Raw genomic sequence first — 18,388 nt, 5'->3', positions numbered from 1 at the left:
ATAGTGTATCTGCGGGGTCATTTGAATTACTTTAACACTTCCACTTGTGGTAGCAGTTCAGGACAAAGGCCTGCAGCATCTCTTGCCCTGCTGCTTCTGCAGAATGAGATTCTGCACAGCTTTAAATTATTGAATCCAAATGATTTTCCTGTTAATAGCAACTCAAGATCTGATTTTGTAGATTCTTTGACTCTGCTGAGAGAGACAGTAGCTCTTCTTTGAGCCAGGAGGTTGGACTACAGCCCTCCAGAGCTCCTTTCTCACCTGTATTATTTTATAGAAGATTGCAAAACTGAAGAGGATAGCAATGTCTAACAAGAGGAAGAGGGCCATTGGGCAACACAGAAAAAGAAATAAGAAAACACACTATGATTTCTTTAGGATGCATTTCTTCAAACTTCCCTAAGGTTATTGTATCATTAGAAAGAAAGCTTGTGTGGGGAAATCCACTCCAAAGCCAGATTTTTTAAAAGGAATTTAAGTTTGCAAAGTCATGAAATATTTTTGCTCATTCCATGTCCTAATTAAAGGTTATGTCCTCTGTATCCAAAAGTGGTTTCAAAGTCATGGTTTCTTTTGACCTTGTAGAGATAAAGATATGGATTATTTGTAGCTCACAGCATGAACTGATGGTCATAGTCCATCAGATGTCTAGTCAATAAAAGAAAGGTATTAGATTATTTTGGTGACTATTTCTTATTAGTAATTATCTTGTTTATGTAAAACTTTTCCAGTTAGTCCACAGAAGTTCATACTTCAGAGCTGATGACTTTAAGCAGTGGATGATCAGTGCATGGCTGGCTACAGATGGAAACTCTGGGCTTGAAGTGTAGATTTCTCTGAGCATGTCCTCCCCTGGGAGAAATGAATTGATAAGAAGGTAGGTGCATTTTGGAATCGTCTGTCATATACATGAGATGGACATTGATACCAAGTCTGCGTACTCATCTCTTCATTTGATGCCCTGGATATTTCACAGATAATTGTGTAATAACTTAAAGACAAATCATTTAAAGGTTTCTATCAAAAAAACAAAACAAAACAAACAACCACCAACAAACAAACAAAAATCCCAGCACTATCATCTTTCTGTAGCACAGCCTGTAACGTTGGCAAGGCTTTATGTGGCACTTGCTCTAGGGTTTGTTTGGCTCATGGGGCACAAAACCAGCCAAGGCAATGAGAGAACGGGTTGTTCTGTGGCCAACTAGGTGAAAGGCTGCGTTTGTTGTGTGGTGCAGCTTTTTAGCAGCATGGAGAGTTTGTGCAATGGACACAAAGGCCCTGAGTTTGATGAGGGTAGTCAGGAGAGAGGGGCAAAGATGGTGAGAAATACAGCAGGTAGTAAAGCATGGAAATGGGGATATGGAGAAGTGCAAAGCATGGTAGTTTTTGTGGGAGGAACACATAGATGGGTACATCTGTTCTTCAGCGTAGTATAGAAATGCATAAGCTAATGAGTAAGTGAAGGCCATCTTGCTGAGCTAGCATGGAAAGGGGAAAGAGAATGCTAGTTGAGGTATCTGCTCTATGTTGTGCATTGGTTTGCTGGTGTAAAGGTAAGAAACAGATTCTGAGGAATTAAAATATTAGAAAATACTTTTTTTTTTGTGTTGGTTGTCTTGTCCCCTTACAGAGTTCAGTGCAGAAGTTAAATAATAAGTCTGGCAGGCTCCACAGCAGCTGATGCAAAATGGAGCAGGTAGAAGAGAGCAGTGAGTAAAGGGCATGTGGGAGGAACATGGAGCAGGTGTTTGAAGGGCACAGAGAATGGTTGTAGCTGAATAAAGACTGGGGATGTGTGAGCTTCAGAATGAAACATAGGTATAGGATATACAGTGCTGAAGAGCAAGAAACACCACCACCCTGAAAGATTTCCACTGTTGCATACTATACAGTTTGTCTGCAATTTTTAGGGTTTAAGAAGAAAAATAATTAGTATTTCCGTTGACATATGCTAGCATTTTGAAGAGAATTGGTGACACTTGTCTTGGCTGAGAGCTAACTTTACAAGGCAAACAAACAAAGAAAATCCAGAAGCTCACATTATACTGCCAGCACTGGCATCAATTTCACCTTCTGCAGTGGATCTTGGATTGGCCATGTGGGACTGTCAGGTCAGGGCACAAGCTGGTCTGCATGCCAAGGAAGCAGACTACATAATCACCCTTCATTGGTATGGGAAGCAGCAGGCATTGCAAATACCCACCAGGATGTGAAAAAGGAAATAAAAGTTCTGTTTTTAGCACTGCCTTATCAGTATAAATTAATTTGTAATAATTTATAATGAAAACGATGCTAAAATTGATGGTTTCCTCCTGCATTTGCTTCGTCAGATTAACTGTTTTAATTGCATTGGCAATGGCCTGCATCTCGTACATCTTCAGCTGTTCAAACAGGAGCTGCTCCTGATCCTAGCATTTTCTCCTTTAACACCTTGATCCTGTTCTCAGCCTCTCTGCTGACACACCACGGTGCACATGCATGTACTTGGTGATCCCTTATCACCGAGGTCACCTGGCTATCTGAAACGGCTACAGCCACATGACTGTAGGGACACGAGGAGTTTTAATATCCCTGACTTGTGGCGATCCCCAGCCATGTTAGGAATGAACTGCAGCCAGGTCAGAAGTCTGAAACAAAAATCATGTATCTTCCCTCATGTTTTCAGTGGTCCTTGATAGTCTGGGAAACTGGGTCATAGCTAGAACATGACAAAGAGAAATGAAGATGGGAGCAGTGGAGGTAAAACAAGTTAGAGCACTGAAAAGAGGGAATGCTGCTGGAAGAACGGAGCAGACAGGTCTGTTTTTACCTAGGTAAAAAGCAATTAAATATAAGACTGACTCTCTGTTAATGCAGGTAGTCACAGCTGGATGTAGGATGTTAATAAGTGTATAATGGCAGCTGTTTTTTCCTTGCACTCTTTATTACAAAGACTTCATTCTTGCCAATGTGAGGCCCATTGAGCAGGCTTGCAGCAGGACATTGAACCCCTCGCTGCCTAGACTTGAATGGTTCAAGTAGCCTGCAAGATGTCTTGGACTGAATCATCTACTGCGGGAACAAACAAAGCCATGATTTTGTATCAGAAAAAGCTTTAATGTTAATTCCATTACATAATTTGTCTGGGAAAATCTGTAAATAAGTTGTTAACATTGCATTTAGCTTCTGGTCCTGCTGAAATCAGAGGAGCCCTATAAGGGGAACAAGAGTGCACTTTATCAAACTCAGTCACATTTTTTGGTAACTGTTAAGATCCCTTAAAAAAAATATTCCGAAGGCTCAGTTTGTATAAGAAGAACAATCTTTTTGTTTTTTCTTTTCAGATGTTGTATATAAGGAAAACTGTGCCACCCATATTCATGATGAGAAGTCAAACTGAAAACATTAACTGAATTTGTGACAATTATTCATTTGTGCAATAGGTAATCAGAAAGATATAGAAACTATTCCTGTGCTATTCTGAATATAATGGTTGAATTTAAGATGCTAAGCATCATTTATCAATACTTTTATGATTATGTTTGCAAGACAGTCAGCAGCCAACATATTAAAAAACAATATTTATTTTTTACTGAGAGTAGGAGGGAACCTTTTCCTTCAAGGGCAACAGTGCAGATGTGTATAAACAGAGATGCCTAACTTGAGGTATTAGCTGTGGCATTACTAAAGGAAAGGAAGAAAAAAAAGAAAAAAATGTACTTGATTCAGTGTTTTGTGCAGGCACAGAATTCCAGGCTGGAAAGTCTCAGTGTAGTAACAGGGTGATGTTCAGAATGAGGGGATGCAGTCTAGTGATCCCTTGTTTCTATGGTTACAGACAACAGTTACTGCTCTATCTAGGTCAGATGGGAAGGTGTGAGTGAAAACAAAGAAATTTGGAATCAGCAATGAGAGTTCAGAGAGGAGGCTTGTGAGGGAAGGCCATAAGGGAGCTGAACATGAAGGCAGTCGTTTTAATGTATATGCAATGTATGTGTATGAATTCCCACGATTATTCAGTAGTCTGTTTGCTGGGGGTGTTTGTTTGAAGACTCATTCTCAGCTGTGCAAGCAGGGATATTATGTGATATAATGTGATATGGGGCACACCTAGCCATGGGGGCGAGATGGGCTGTAGGGGGAGGCAGGAGAGGCAGAAGAGAGAGGTGGATGTGCTGGGAAGGGGAAATGCAACCAAGGAGTGATGAGGGGTCCCCAGCCCAGAAATGATGAGAAACAGGTTATAAAATTGTCCTAAAGGAAGCACCTTGGGTGCAGGTAGCGCTGCACAGTCTGTGCATCCGTCCTCTGGCGTGGCTCCTTGGTCTGTTCTGCTTTCTTTCTCTGAATCCTATCCGTGGTATTTTCTCAGATGAGCAAATTGCATCAGTTTTTGTGTCTTTACCTGGCGTATAATGTTGACCACCCAGCCTCTGTCCTTTCCAAGTAGTGTAGGACTTGATATTCTGATCCTTTCCCCATGCTTTTACCTCACAGTACAGGACTCTACACTCGCTTGTGTGCAACTACCTGATGTTCCTGCCAGCCTGCCCTTGTGGCTTGCAGAGGGCCCTTTCCTCCCCCCCGTATCGCCTCGATGTGATGCGACGCAACCAGCGAGATGGATCAAGCTGCATCTCCCATCTCCCTGGCTGCAGGCAGAGGCACATCAACAGCACTCGCGCCAGCACCAACACCTCGAGGAACGCGACTTGCAGCCAACCAGTCCTTAAGCAAGCCAAAATTATTAGGTAAATAATATACTCTGAGTTTTTTTTTTTTTAAATATATATATATATATAAATATGCAATACGTTATATATAACAATGTAATATACCATGTAATACATAATATATAAAAGCATATAAAACAATACATAAAAATACGTAAAACAATACAATAATATAGCACATACTACATAGTAATATTATTAATATAATGGAGTATATTATTACATAGTATATTATATTATTACATATATATTATACGACATATAATCATACATTATATTGTATATAATACAATATATAATAAAATAAATACAATTATATATTGATATATCAACGATTATAATTGATAATTAGTATAAATTATCAATAACATCGACAATTATTAACGTTAATTACCAATTATATCGATAACCAACACCAAGGCTAACGTTATACTTCATGTTACATATAATATATTCCGAATTATTTCTTCCTCAGCTGCAGCAGCAGCATGACGAGGTATCCCCGGGGCTGTTTGAAGCTCCGTGCCGGCAGGGGCCGTGGTTTTGGGCTCATTTTCCCCCATTCCCGGTCTCCCCACAGCAGCCCCGGGGCGCTCCCCCCGGTGCCTGAGGGGGGCAGAGCCCCCGCGGGGCGGGGTGCGAAAAGGGGCGGGCACAAGGCGAGCGCGGACCAATGAGCGCGGAGGAAGGGGCGGCCTCGCCGCGGAGGCAGCCAATGGGGGGCGGGCTAGCGGGACGGGGCGAGGGGCGCGGAGCCGGCCGAGCCCAGGCGGGCCCGGAGCCGGAGCCGGAGCCGCGATCGCGCCTCAAGATGGAGGCCCCGGGGCCGGCCCCGGCTCCCCGCCGCTTCACCTGGGAGGAGATCGCGCAGCGCTCGGCCCGCGGGCCGCCGCCGCAGGAGCGCTGGCTGGTGATCGACAGGAAGGTGTACGACATCAGCCGCTTCCACCGCCGGCACCCCGGCGGCTCGCGGGTCATCAGCCACTACGCCGGGCAGGACGCCACGGTGAGGGGCGGCTGGGGGGTGTCACGGTGTGCCGGGGAGGCTCAGGGTGGGAATAAGGAGAGATTTCTGCTCGAAAACAGCAGCCAGGCGCTGGGACGGGTTGCCCAGGGAGGTGGTGGGGGCACCGAGCCTGGGGGTGCTCAGGGAGAGGCTGGACGTGGTGCCTGGGGACAGGGTCAGTGGTGGCGCTGGTGGCTGGAGGTGGCGGTCCTGGAGGGCTCCCCAACCATAAAGGCTCCGCAGTTGGCTCTGTGGAGGCACCCAGGGTGCTGCCGGGGCTGTGGGGGGCTGCCATCGCGCCTTCCCGTCTGAAGGAGCAGCTGAGATGCGCACAGGTGCGGTGTCTGCAGCTGGCTGCGTGAATCCAGCTGGGTTTAGGACACAGACAGGCAGCAGGAGCGCTCCCGCTTCGTGCACGCCTGGCCGCAGACCAGATCTGGAAACAAACACCTGAGCTTGCTGCTGTGAGCACAGGAAGAATGATTCCTTGCAGCTGTACGACCCAGCTTTTGAAGAATTATTCCTTGCAAGGCTAAGACCTAGCTCCTCGAAGGGTTATGTGGGAGCAGGGTAAGCCCCTACCTTCAAAAAGCCAGCACAGTGTTTCCACGAGATTATAGGCGGGTGAAATCTTATTGAAAAATCGTTTTTGTCTGAATGCCAAAGGTGAGTAATCATTGTTAGAGCTGAAAGCGAGGCGTGTGGTAGACTGTGGTTCCTCTGGTTGTCTGCCTGTGTCTTTTCCCCCAAAAATAAAAGAAAGTGTGCATTTCTCCAGGTGTAAGTAACTGGACCCTGGGGCAGGTATGAGATATGAAGCTCCATCTCAAGTGCTTTGCTGGATTATGTTTCAATTCCTTTTAGTCCCTTTTAACACTAAGTACTGAGCAGAAAAGATGACACTTGAGACCTAGTGCTTTCCTTCACTCCTTCATATCTATGTAGCGTAAAGCCAAAGATAATACGTGAATTTGCACATACTTCAGGAGGTCAGGACATGCACATGCATTTTGTAAGCTCCGTTGCTGTTGTGTGATCAGAAACACATTGCTCGTGGTGGCTGCCAGCGTGTAGGGCTGGACGCAGCCGGGTGGTGTGATTGTATCCGACTGCATTCTTTAGGCATTATGATCTGTGTCGCTGCTGGGTGCAACTGAACTGCTGACCTCTCAGGAACCTGAGCCAAGTAAATTCCATTAAATAAAAAAAAAAAAACAAAACAAAACACACAAAAGAAACAATCTCCTTCCTTGCCCCCCTAACAAAAAATACACCCGAAAACAAGTAAAGAAAGAGCAGTTTTCCTTCTAGTTTACCACGTGCTACTACATCGCTCTGATTTCTAGAATGTAGTCCTCCGTTTCTCAGCCTCCCATTGAGACTGCTCTGCCAGGTTTTACAGCCTGCATTGATTGTAACGATTGGTCTAAATGTGTGGTACCATCCTTCTCTGGCCGGCCCACATACACCTCCCCCTTTTTTTTTCTCTTTCAGTGAGAAAATGCAAATGAACATGCCTCTCTCTTCTTTCCCTCCTTTATTCACATTAACTCCTTTATTCACTTTTTTCCCTCCTTTATTTGCATATGTGATGCTACATCTGAAGTGCAACAGAGCTGACCTGGAGCTAGCTGCATCAGCCTCCTTTTCAGCCCATTTCTTAACTAGAGATCTTTTAAAGGAAGGGTGGGTGCTGGAGATTGCCAAGAAGGCACGTCAGGAGCAATGTGGGGCCTCTGAGAGACTGGTGTGGGTCAGCAGGAGCTGCCACCATCTGTGTCCTGCTTGTCCCATTATTCTTCCCAGTTCACCTAGGTCCTTGAGTTTTTGTGCTAACATTTTGCTTTTCTCCCTGGTCTGACTTTTATTTCACGGTATGTAGTGCCAGCACAAATAAGAATGATGCTTAAGGCAAAAGGGAGATGGGAATATATGGTTCAGATGATATATCTTGAGGTTCAACAGCACGTGAAGTGTTAAGATTCAGAAGTTAGGTGGAAGTGAGCTGGTATTTAATGGTGAGCTGTGCACAGAATCACAGAATGGTTTGGACTGGAAGGAACCTTAAAGATTATTTAACTCCAACTCCCCTGTCATGAGCAGGGGCACCTCCCACCAGACCAGGTTGCTCCAAGCCCTGTCCAGCCTGTCAGACACTTCCAGAGATGGGGCATCCAAAGCTTCACTGGGCAACCCGTGCCAGTGCCTCACCACCCACATTGTAAAGAATTTCTGCCTAATATCTAATCTAAATCTACCCTCTTTTAGTTTAAAGCTGTTATTCCTTGTCCTATCACTGCACTTCCTGACAAAGAGTCCCTTCCCAACCTTCCTGCAGCTCCCTTTAGGTGCTGGAAGACTGCTATAAGGTCTCCCTGGAGCCTTCTCCAGGCTGAACAACCCCAACTCTCTTTGGTCATCTTTGTGGCCCTCCTCTGGACTCGTTCTAATATGTCCATGTCTTGTGCTGTGAGCCAGATCCATTAGTTGGGTTGCTTTCTACTAAATATCATGAAAAACTTCCATTTGCCGTCACCTGAAGTGTTGTTTTTCTCACCCTCTTCTTCTATCTGTATTTCAGGATCCTTTCATAGCGTTTCATCCTGACAAGGCACTGGTGAGAAAGTACATGAGCCCCCTCTTGATTGGGGAGTTGGCACCAGATCAACCCAGCTTTGAGCCCAGCAAGAATGTAAGTGCCTTAAAAACCTGTTATTTGTGTCAAAACTCTGCTGTTTACTTTCTCTTACTGGCAGCCCGAGATTCCTGTACATCAAATAGTGATATTTTATTACTGATAATAATGATGGTGCCTTGTGGAATCATTGTCAGTTTGAGGCTTCCCCGTGACTTAATGTCATTAGTAGTGGCCTAGGGTTTTGGGGCCTCTGAGACATGTTCTTATGCAGCTTTCCTGTTGTAGAGAGACAGAGGAGCTGTGCTCAGAATGACAGGTGTGTAAAGGAAATTCAGACTGGCAGAGAATTTCCTTTACTATTGCAGCGTCTGTCATCTGTGGGTGGGAATGGAGAGGGTAAATAAGTCAGCTATAGAAACTCCTCATTGTCACAGAGGTACGTGCATACTCAGGGGTCATAAAATAGCTACTGAAGGTTTGTCTCTTAAGTGACTGACTCTCAGCTTTAAGCCATTGCCACATTTCTCCTTGAGAGGGGAAACAGAGCTCCTCTCAGGGTTCCTGAGGCATTTTCAGGCCAGGACACGCTCACCGTTGGCTCTCCCTGCAGAAAAAGCTGGTAGAAGATTTCCGTGAACTCCGTGCAGCTGTTGAGAAGATGGGACTCCTCAAACCCAACCGCACCTTTTTCATGCTGCATCTCTGTCACATCTTGTTGTTGGATGTTGCAGCTTGGCTCACCATCTGGTATTTTGGATCATCCACAGTGCCTTTCCTCATCTCTGCGGTGCTTCTAGGCACTGTCCAGGTAAGCAACTAGGCACTGAAATGGAGGGAGGACAAAAAAACAAACAAAAAACCAGCCCCAGAAACACCAAAAGCCAGTCCTTTGAGAATGAGGTCCATGTTGCCATAAGCACAGGGGAAATCTTGATCTTTGTGGACTTCTCAAAAGTCTGCTTCTCCCTGAGTTCCACAGAGGGGGCAGTTACAGTACCATGACATGATTTTTAGGTAGAGTGGGCTTCCCGCTGCTTTTTTGCTTTCCGTAGCCTGTCAAAGCCCTCCTTATTCCCAGCCTTCTTCATTCTGCCTAAGCCATGCTACACTTCTGAGGTCCCTTGTGTCAGAACTCTAAGGAACTGTGCGTGAGCCAAGTTGCTGTGTTCCCATGGGAACCTACAGTGAATTAGAGAGAGAGCAGAACAGCTCTGAAAGCCCCAGCTATTTCTTCCGTGGCCAGCTGATCCTCCTGGAATTACAACTACTCAGAGGAGGCAGCAGCAAGCTGTTCCTTAAAGGAAACTTCGTTGCCAATTCCAGTGCAGTTTTGTAAGAGAATAAAAGCTGTTTCTTAGCTGTGTTACATTTTTCCTGATTTTTTTTCTTTCCTCATGAAAACAAGGGTCTGTGAGCAAAAGTCATTAGGCAGAGTCTGGACTGCACTGGTATACAGTAATTGGTAATTGTTTGGATGGGGTATCAGTAATGGAAATGCTTCTCTGTGACAGGGTGCTCTTGTTAGCCAGTGATAAAGTCATGAGGAGAGTGGGAATCGTTAAGTGAAGAGAACCCCCTTTTCAGAAGTTCCCAACTCTTTTCCCAGCAGGACTGATTTTTTTTGTTTGTTTCTTTCTTCTTTCTTTTTTTTTCCCTCCTTTTCCAGGCCCAGGCTGGCTGGCTCCAGCATGATTTTGGACATCTTTCAGTCTTCAGCGAATCCAGATGGAACCACTTGGTGCATAAATTTGTGATCGGCCATCTGAAGGTGAGCAGCCAGTGCTGAGAGCGGCTGCTAGAGACTAGCCTAGGAGTCTCTACAGTCAAAAACAATCTCAGTATGAGAAGGAAGGAAATGCAAGGAACTGCTTGGGAGGGAGGACTAAGGGCAAAAGATGCAGTTTTTTAATGGCATTATATTCTCATCCCTTCCTGCAGGGAGCACCAGCCAGCTGGTGGAATCACCTCCACTTCCAGCACCATGCTAAACCCAACTGCTTCCGAAAGGACCCCGATGTTAACATGCACCCCTTATTTTTTGCTTTGGGAAAAACACTCTCTGTAGAGGTGAGACCTGGTGAAGTCTGAGAAGCTGCAGCATGCAGCTCTGGAAAGCTGCAGAGAGCTGGGAGACTAGTGACCCCTTGGTTTGGTCTCAGTATTTCAGGAATTTGTTGAAAGTGCATCTTGGCTTTAGTGGCCTTTGGGGAAAAAAAAAAAAAAAAGGAGAAGAAACAAAATCCTCACACATCAATAACTTCCATGTACTTAATGCTGCAGCAGTTTTCTATGTTTTTTGTTTTTTTTTTTTTTTTTTTGCCTTAATACATTCTTGCTGTGGGTTGAAATTTTCCAGATTTTTTCTGAAGGTTTTAAAAAACCACATGCTTCTGTAAAATGAGTACATCCAGAAAATGGCTTAAGGTGAAATATTCGTCATAATGACAAGTTCATGTAATTCTCTGATTTGAAATTAAGAGTCTGAAAATTTGATGTGTATTATGTTCTAGTTCTTAGCTTTGCATTATGTGGATAAATACTTAAGGCATGTGTATACCTTCAGATGAATCCTAAATTAAATACATTAAATCCAGCACAGTGATGTATATACCTGACAACAGAGCTGTAAAAATGCTTTCTGAATCAGAACCTAAGCCTCCTGTCTTCATGATTAATTCAAATTGGGATCATAATCAAAGTGATCACTAGAACCATCACAAAAGAAGAGGCAGGAACATGTGGCTGCTGGTAGCAGCTCCACAAATGTTGAAAAGAGGGCTGCTGTTCAGAATGAGTTTGGACATGTGCAGGGATGTACTGGAGTCCCTCAGGGAAGTCAGTGATGTGATCTGTTATGTTTATACAGTGAACACCGAAAAATTAGCAGTCTCGAAGGATAATCTGTTCACTCGTGTTCCTGTAGACACAGTTTAATGTCTAGATGCTAATTTCTCTGCTTTGGAGACTAACTGTAAGCAGGCGGGAGCTCTACATGCTGTCTTTGTTAATAGTATCACAGGTTTTCCTTTTTAATGGAGCTCTATCCTGGCAGCAAGCTGTTCTCTGTGGCTTGTGTGGTTTTCGATGTGAATGTTGTTAAGCAACTATGCCCTCTGTAGGGAAAGAGCTTCAAGTGCACTTTGCTGTTTGTGCTGCAAGGGACTACCCAGCCTATTGTGCATCCAATGCATGGTGAGGAGGTTTTCAGAAAATATATCATAGTTGTAGGCTGAAGTACCAGTGAAAAATGAAGCCAATGGCATGGTGGATGCTGGTATGATTTGGTAGGATACCTGTTTCAAAGGTTAGGAGGTATCTAAGTACGCGTTTCTTTGAGAAAGTAGATAGGAGTGTGTGCACAAATGTCTTTAGATGTCTTTGTGGCCTGAATAGTTTACTTGTTTTAACAGCTTGGTGTCCAAAAGAAGAAATTCATGCCTTATAACCACCAGCACAAGTACTTCTTCATCAGTGAGTAACCCTACCTTTATCCAGTTCTATGGACAGCATTTTCTCAAGCCCTTACTTTTCCAGTTTATCTCAATGTTTTTATCACACTGGTATGGTTAATGTCTCTGCAATCTCTTTCTTTGTTATAGTTGGTCCCCCAGCTCTGGTGCCTCTTTACTTCCAGTGGTACATATTCTACTTTGTGGTACAGAGGAAGCAGTGGGTGGTAAGTTAGCTCCATTTTGCCAGTGGTGACTTTTCCTAGTTTTGTGGATACATTTCAGTGTAGGAAATGAGGCGTTATTGGGAGGAACTCTGAGCTGTTTGTGTCAAGGAGGTGGGGTATGTGATCAGGGAAATGTTTGCTGGGGGACAGAGTCTGCCTTCCATGCAGTCCTTCTCTTCTATGAAGATCCATTCACAGCTGGGTAACAAAAGGTGTTCCCAGAGAGAACTGACTGATGTAGCAGCCAAACCTCTCTCCATCATATTTGAGAAGACCTGACAGTCAGGTAAAGTTCCTGGTGAATGGAAGAAGGGAAATGTCAGTCCTATTTTTAAAAAGGGTAGAAAGGAGAACCCTGGGAACTATAGACGGGTCAGCCACACCTCTGTGCCTGAAGAGATCACGGAACAGATCCTCTGTGAAGCTATGTTAAGGCATATGGAATACACGGAGGCATTTTGAGACAGCCAACGTGGTTTTCCCGAGGGCAAATTGTTCCTGACCAATCTAGTGGCCTTCTGTGATGGAGTGACTGCATCAATAGGCAAGGGAAGAACAACTGTTGTCATCTACCTGGACTTTGACATGGTCCCACACAACAGTCTTGTCCCTAAATCGGAGAGAGATGGCTTTGAAGGGTGGGCTGTTTGGTGGATAAAGAGTTGGCTGGATGGCTACATCCAGAGAGGGGCAGTCAAAGGCTCAACATCCCAGCCTCCAGGGGGAGATCAGTGATGAGTGCTGGCCCTCTGGGGTCCATACTGGGACCAGGACTATTTAATATCTTTAGTAATGAAGTTTTATCTGTTTCCTGTATTCCAGGACCTGGCCTGGATGCTGACCTTTTACATCAGATTCTTTCTCACCTACCTGCCCTTGCTGGGTGTGAAGGGTATCCTGGGGCTTCATCTGTTAGTCAGGTATCATTCAACTTCAAATTCCTTCATTTCTTCTACTTGGTTCCCTTCATGGCAGCTCTTCTTCAGCCTGCTGGTTATCTTTTCCATCTGCTGTCTATTCTTCTGCCCCCTTATTCCTTTCAGTGAGACAGAGGTGGTTGGTTTGGCGTGGGCCTGTAGAAGGTCTGCATAGGCTCCATCTACTGAAAAGATGTTTGGTGTTAACTTTATCAAATGATGACCATCTTACATGAATAAGTGTTTTGTACTGACTTGTTATAGCATGGGTGTGAGATTAGTTGTTTTTTGTGTGTGTTTTGTGTGCACAGGTTCATAGAGAGTAACTGGTTTGTCTGGGTCACACAAATGAATCACATCCCAATGCATATTGATTATGATAAGAACGTGGACTGGTTCTCTACCCAGGTAAGACCTTCTTTACAGAGAGCTGTGACTTTCAATGATAGAGTTTATCGATCGGGGTACGTAACTCTCTTGGGTATTGCCCAAGACGGTTGATCGCAGCAGTGACGAGAGCTGATAGCACAAGCTGCTTATGTTTTCTTCTCACTGTGCGAAGTGAGTGATATGTGCAAAGAAAGTAGGCAGAAGTGGGATGGAGGCTTCAGATGCTAAGCAGATCTCTCAGGGAAAAGAACCAGAGATGCTACAGTGGTCTTCAGATGGAGATCTTCCCATGCATGAAGGCTGGATCTCTCTTTCTCTGTGCTGTGTCTCATTTCAGCTTTGAAGGCATTACACATTTCTTCAAAGTGAGAGATGTGAAGGGACTTGTACAGTGAGTTATGGTTGCTTATCTTACTGGGGAAGTCAAGTCTGTTCTCCTAAATTATGTCCCTAACAATCATATACCACAGCATGACCATCTATGTTGACTAGAGATGGCTCTTGGACTTGTTATATTCAATCAGGAGGCACGTGATGATAAGGAACTTCTACCTTTTAATGTTGTCTGACAAATGTAAGAGAAGGAGCGTTCCTAAAAAACAAAAACAAAAACAAAACACTTAAATGTTATCTTTTTTATTTTTTTATTTATTTTTTTTTTCTCTCAGCTCCAGGCAACCTGTAATGTTCATCAGTCCTTATTCAACGACTGGTTTAGTGGACATCTGAACTTCCAAATCGAGCACCAGTGAGTTGAAGCATGGGTTGGGAATGTGAGAGAATTTGGGGGAGTGCTAGTTACAATAGACCTAAAGAGCCTTCAAGATCCATCTTTCTTTATCAGCTAAGACAAGAACAAAGGAAAATGGGGGTAAATTTTGTATTCTTAATATGGGGAGGAAATGGGAAATCCAAATGATGGTCATAAACTTTGTGGAGCACTAGGGAGCACCAACACCCCTTTGGATTTGAGTAGCATGGCACAGGAGTGATAGAGAATTGCCAGCTTCATGGATAGTACTGATAGTGATAATGGCTATAGGCACAGAGGGAGGTTGAGTATGCCTCCTAAGCTCAGGTACAGAAGAGGTGTAGGAATTCTGTGGGGCATTGAATGCCAAAGAAATCACCATATTCTCTTCCACAGCCTTTTCCCTACAATGCCTCGACACAATTACTGGAAGGTGGCCCCTTTGGTGAAGTCCCTGTGTGCCAAACATGGCATTGAGTACCACTGCAAGCCACTGCTCACCGCCTTTGCAGATATAGTGCAGTACGTATCAACCCAATGCATTCCCTGGGTGAAGGGCTGTCCAATATTACAGAGTGAACAAGCAAGACACGTGGGAAGTGGAGAGGCAGCCAACTTGAATCACAGAAGAAGTTCTGTGAATAGCTGTAGATAGCATGGCTGGCTGTGAATGGGACTGGAAAAGTGTTCAGTCATGGCACTGGTTTCAGTAGCAGCAGGAGAAGGTATCGGTATGAATGACCTAATGGAGAGTCCCTTTTGTTCACGTCTGCTTTCAGTCAGTAGGATGCTAGATCTAGTGCCTGTGTCTGAGAGTATGCTCCAGGGAAAGAGATGTTTTCAGAGAGATGAGTTTCAACTGTCATTCATGCTCTTTTGTTACCCTTTCTTTCCCTCCCTCAGCCTTCCAGATATTTCTTTTTCCTTTGGTAAGTCATAGAATAATGGAATATCCTGAGTTGGAAGAGACCCACAAGGATCATAGAATACAACTAGTGGATCTGCACAGGACCACTCAAAAATCAGACCACGTGTCTGAGAGCGTTGACCAAATGCTTATTGAACTCTTAGAGGCTCAATGCTGTGACCTCTTCCCTGGGGAGGTTGCTCGAGTGCCTGACCACCCTCTCAGTGAAGAAAAACATTCTTAAAACATTCTGAAGCCAAGCTAGCGCACAGCAAAGCCTGGAGAAGGGAACCTGCCTCCTTTCCCCTGTCCTTCAACAGCTTGTGTTTCTCTTCTGCCGTGCTTGCTCCTTTTGTTTTAATTCTACTTAAGTTGTTTGCTTTAACCTTCCAGTCTTGGTCTGATGTAGACCATGTGGTTTGTTTCTTCTTAATGTTTTCCAAGGAGCTGTAGACTACATTACCTTGTCTCTAAGGGTTTCTTTTGCTTAATTTATAGAAGGGAATTCGTCCCACGAGATTATATTCCCTGGCTGCAGTATTTCATTATCTTGTTTGTAAGAAAATGTGGTTCTCTCTTGGCAGCTCTTTGAAAGATTCAGGGGAGCTCTGGCTAGATGCCTATCTACATAAATAAGAAGCAGCGGATCCTTACAGAGGAATTCCCCACCCTTGGTGCCTCCTGTGGTGATCACCTGGAAGATACTGCACAAAGGAGAGAGAGCTGGCTAAGCCAGAGGTGGGGAGATGACACAGCTTAATTCTAGTGATGAATGTGATTTAATGGACTTTTAAAAAAGGTGTGTTCTTAATTCTTCTTGTGCTTTTTTGATTTCTCTTCTCTGGGCTTGAGTTACAAGGAAAAGTTAGAATGGAGGAGCTTATGTTCCATCAAGCTGGAGAGGTTTCTTTGGGGCTGGGAACAGATTGCCTTCTATCTGCTGATACTACATTTACTGAGTACATAGGAGGGAAGTCTCTTAAGTAACATAGCGAGGTGGCTCTCATTATGAATGTAGTAAGAAAGCTGAGACAACATGCAATGGGAGTTACTGAAATGCGGAGGCAAAAAGAAGAAACTGTAGGTGCTACGCTTTCAAAAACCCATGTGCAATTTGCAATGGCAATGGAAGTACCCAAACCAAGGGGGCAGTAGGGAGCATATGAGAGCTCATGCCAGTATGTATGTGAACAGGTGAGGAGGAAAAAAAGGTGCAGGGAGCAATTCTGTAGGAATAAGCATGAAGAAATTAGAGACCTAACTAAGGCAGAGAAACAGGAAAGAACAGGTTATTCCCCAGGCCTGTAAATGTGAGAGCTTGGCATGCCATTGTCTGTGGGAATGCTCCCCTGCACATCTCTTCTGTGCTGAAGGCCTCTGAGTTATTTGCCCATGTGTGATTTCCCATGGAGTATCTGCAAGTGTTCTTCACAGCGCCATACTTCTGTGTTACTGAACCAATTACTGAAAGTGAGAAGAGATAACAGAAATATGGAACGCCCGTGCTCGCAATTCAACCCATGTAGGGATCCCTAAGGAAGCAAAAGGATAACCAGTCTGTTGGCCACCTGAAGCTTCACTTATTTTTGAAAGTCTGGTCAAATGGATGACTTGTTAAGCTGAGAGAACTCGGAACTTCTGGCACAGGGAGTATCAGGTGTTCCTGTCTTACCTGCAGAAAAAATTGATTGAGTTGTAAAAATGTTAGGGTTTAGGATACTGTTTAAATTATTTTTAACTTTTTAACCAGCAAAAGTCAGCAGGCTGCATACCCATAGGCGCACATCAGCCAAAATATTACTGAACTTTCTCTGTTGGATGATGCACATTCAAAACGCACCCCACAAAGGCATGTACTGTGTGATTAGCCGTAGTGCCTTCCCTGGTGTCTTTTCCTTTACTATACCAAATGGGCTATAGCTCTTGGCATACCAGTAATGAAAATGTCTTCATTACCATTTTGCCTTTAAGCCTTTAGCTTTTTTCTCTGTGTGTTCTGGGACCAATCCTCTTTTTCTATTGTTTCTCATGTAGATAAAGAAGGTAATTTTCCACCTGTTCGGTGTTCTCTTCTTTGCCAATCTACTAACTGTTAATACAGTGTGCCTGACAGCTTTCCATGACCTGTTACCTCAATAACAGGTGGGTTAGTGCCCTAGAAGGGCTGATTTTGAGGAAGATAACAGTGCCTTCCCTGGTCAGTGTCAAAAAGGAGTATGGCTTGTGAGGGAATAGAAGAAATGCATCTCTTCAGGCCAAGGTTTTGTTAAATGCAGAAAAAAAAATGTAATGGAAAAAAAAACCATAAAATCATTGATAAGTGTTGATTAAAAACTATGAAAAAAATGAGCCAACAAAGGCCCAGCTGAGGCCCTACAACTCTTATACCTTGTTTTTCCTTGTGTGTTTCTCTCCCTCTTCTTATTAGAACTATTGATGGAAGAAATAATAAATTTCTTTACCTTGCTTATTACTGCTGCCATCACAGTAAAATGTCTGTGCAAGATTCAGCACTCTTTAAAATGTGGAATAAATGTCCACAGCTGCAGAAAGAGATCTGTCATAAACCTCAGCATTTGTATTTCAGGGGAAGGGAGCACTTAACTTTGTCCTTTGTAACTTGTGTGAAGTGTGCAGTACAAATAATAAACCAAAATGAATCTTATTAAAATAAAACCATACACCAGTTCTTCCACCAGGATGATGAGATGTAAAAATGATCCCTGACTCCTAGAAGTTGTACTATTACGTATGTAGCAATGTACATGTTTTACGAAATCAAGAGCTGTTCTAAGGACTTCCCTTCAACAGGCTGTTAGCTCTCAGGTGAAACTTCAGAGTGGCTCTGTTTATCTCACAGCAGCAGGAGCAAGCCTCGTGGCTTTGGCTGTTCTTTATTTCCTGGGCAGTATCACCCAGTTGTGGAATGGAGAGTGGGTGAAAGATTGACGTTTGACTGCATTTTAAATCATTTCAGCATGTAAGAAGTCACTTTTAAAGATCTGTGTTGCTGAGCACTGCCAAAAGTTTTCTCTGACCTTGGAGTGTTGGCCATAGGCCACAGAAGACAAAAATCTTTTTATGTTAGGACAGCTGTTGTTTAATGTCTCAGCTCTACAATGGAATATCTCGGGCTAGGCTCTTCATGCACATGCAAGAAGTTGGACAAAGATGTTTCCCGAAGATCCTCTACAGGGATTGCATCTCCCTAACTCAAATTTCACAGCACTGAATTTTGACTACTGGATGAACCACACAGATAATCCTGGTAGCAAGTGGTGCTAGAATGCTATGTCTTGTATTTTGGCTGTAATTAACAGGTTTGGAAGTAAAGTTCACTTCTGCTTTTTTCTGTGGACCGGTGAATCTTTAATTCAGACATGTA

General features: G+C 43.9%; 1 protein-coding gene across 2 annotated transcripts; it reads left to right on the top strand.

Annotated features, from left to right (window-relative positions):
* Nucleotides 1–734: 734 nt before the first annotated feature.
* Nucleotides 735–18,352, top strand: LOC311438020 (acyl-CoA (8-3)-desaturase-like). 2 transcript variants are annotated; one of them, XM_084521984.1, is made up of 13 exons: nucleotides 735–880; nucleotides 4,483–4,736; nucleotides 8,306–8,416; nucleotides 8,973–9,170; nucleotides 10,029–10,130; nucleotides 10,301–10,429; nucleotides 11,773–11,833; nucleotides 11,962–12,038; nucleotides 12,861–12,958; nucleotides 13,267–13,363; nucleotides 14,014–14,093; nucleotides 14,493–14,618; nucleotides 15,588–18,352. In XM_084521984.1, the coding sequence occupies exons 3-13, from the start codon at nucleotides 8,354–8,356 to the stop codon at nucleotides 15,637–15,639; spliced, it is 1,083 nt and encodes a 360-aa protein (XP_084378110.1). In that variant the 5' UTR covers nucleotides 735–880; nucleotides 4,483–4,736; nucleotides 8,306–8,353; the 3' UTR covers nucleotides 15,640–18,352. The 2 variants fall into 2 exon arrangements, with proteins under 2 accessions (XP_084378110.1, XP_084378109.1); XM_084521983.1 differs by lacking the exons at nucleotides 735–880; nucleotides 4,483–4,736 and adding an exon at nucleotides 5,473–5,724.
* Nucleotides 18,353–18,388: the final 36 nt, after the last annotated feature.

The sequence above is a fragment of the Aythya ferina genome, assembly GCF_964211825.1.
Source record: "Aythya ferina genome assembly, chromosome: 5".
NCBI classification, from domain to species: Eukaryota; Metazoa; Chordata; class Aves; order Anseriformes; family Anatidae; genus Aythya; species Aythya ferina.
This window is presented reverse-complemented; position numbering and strand designations above follow the sequence as displayed.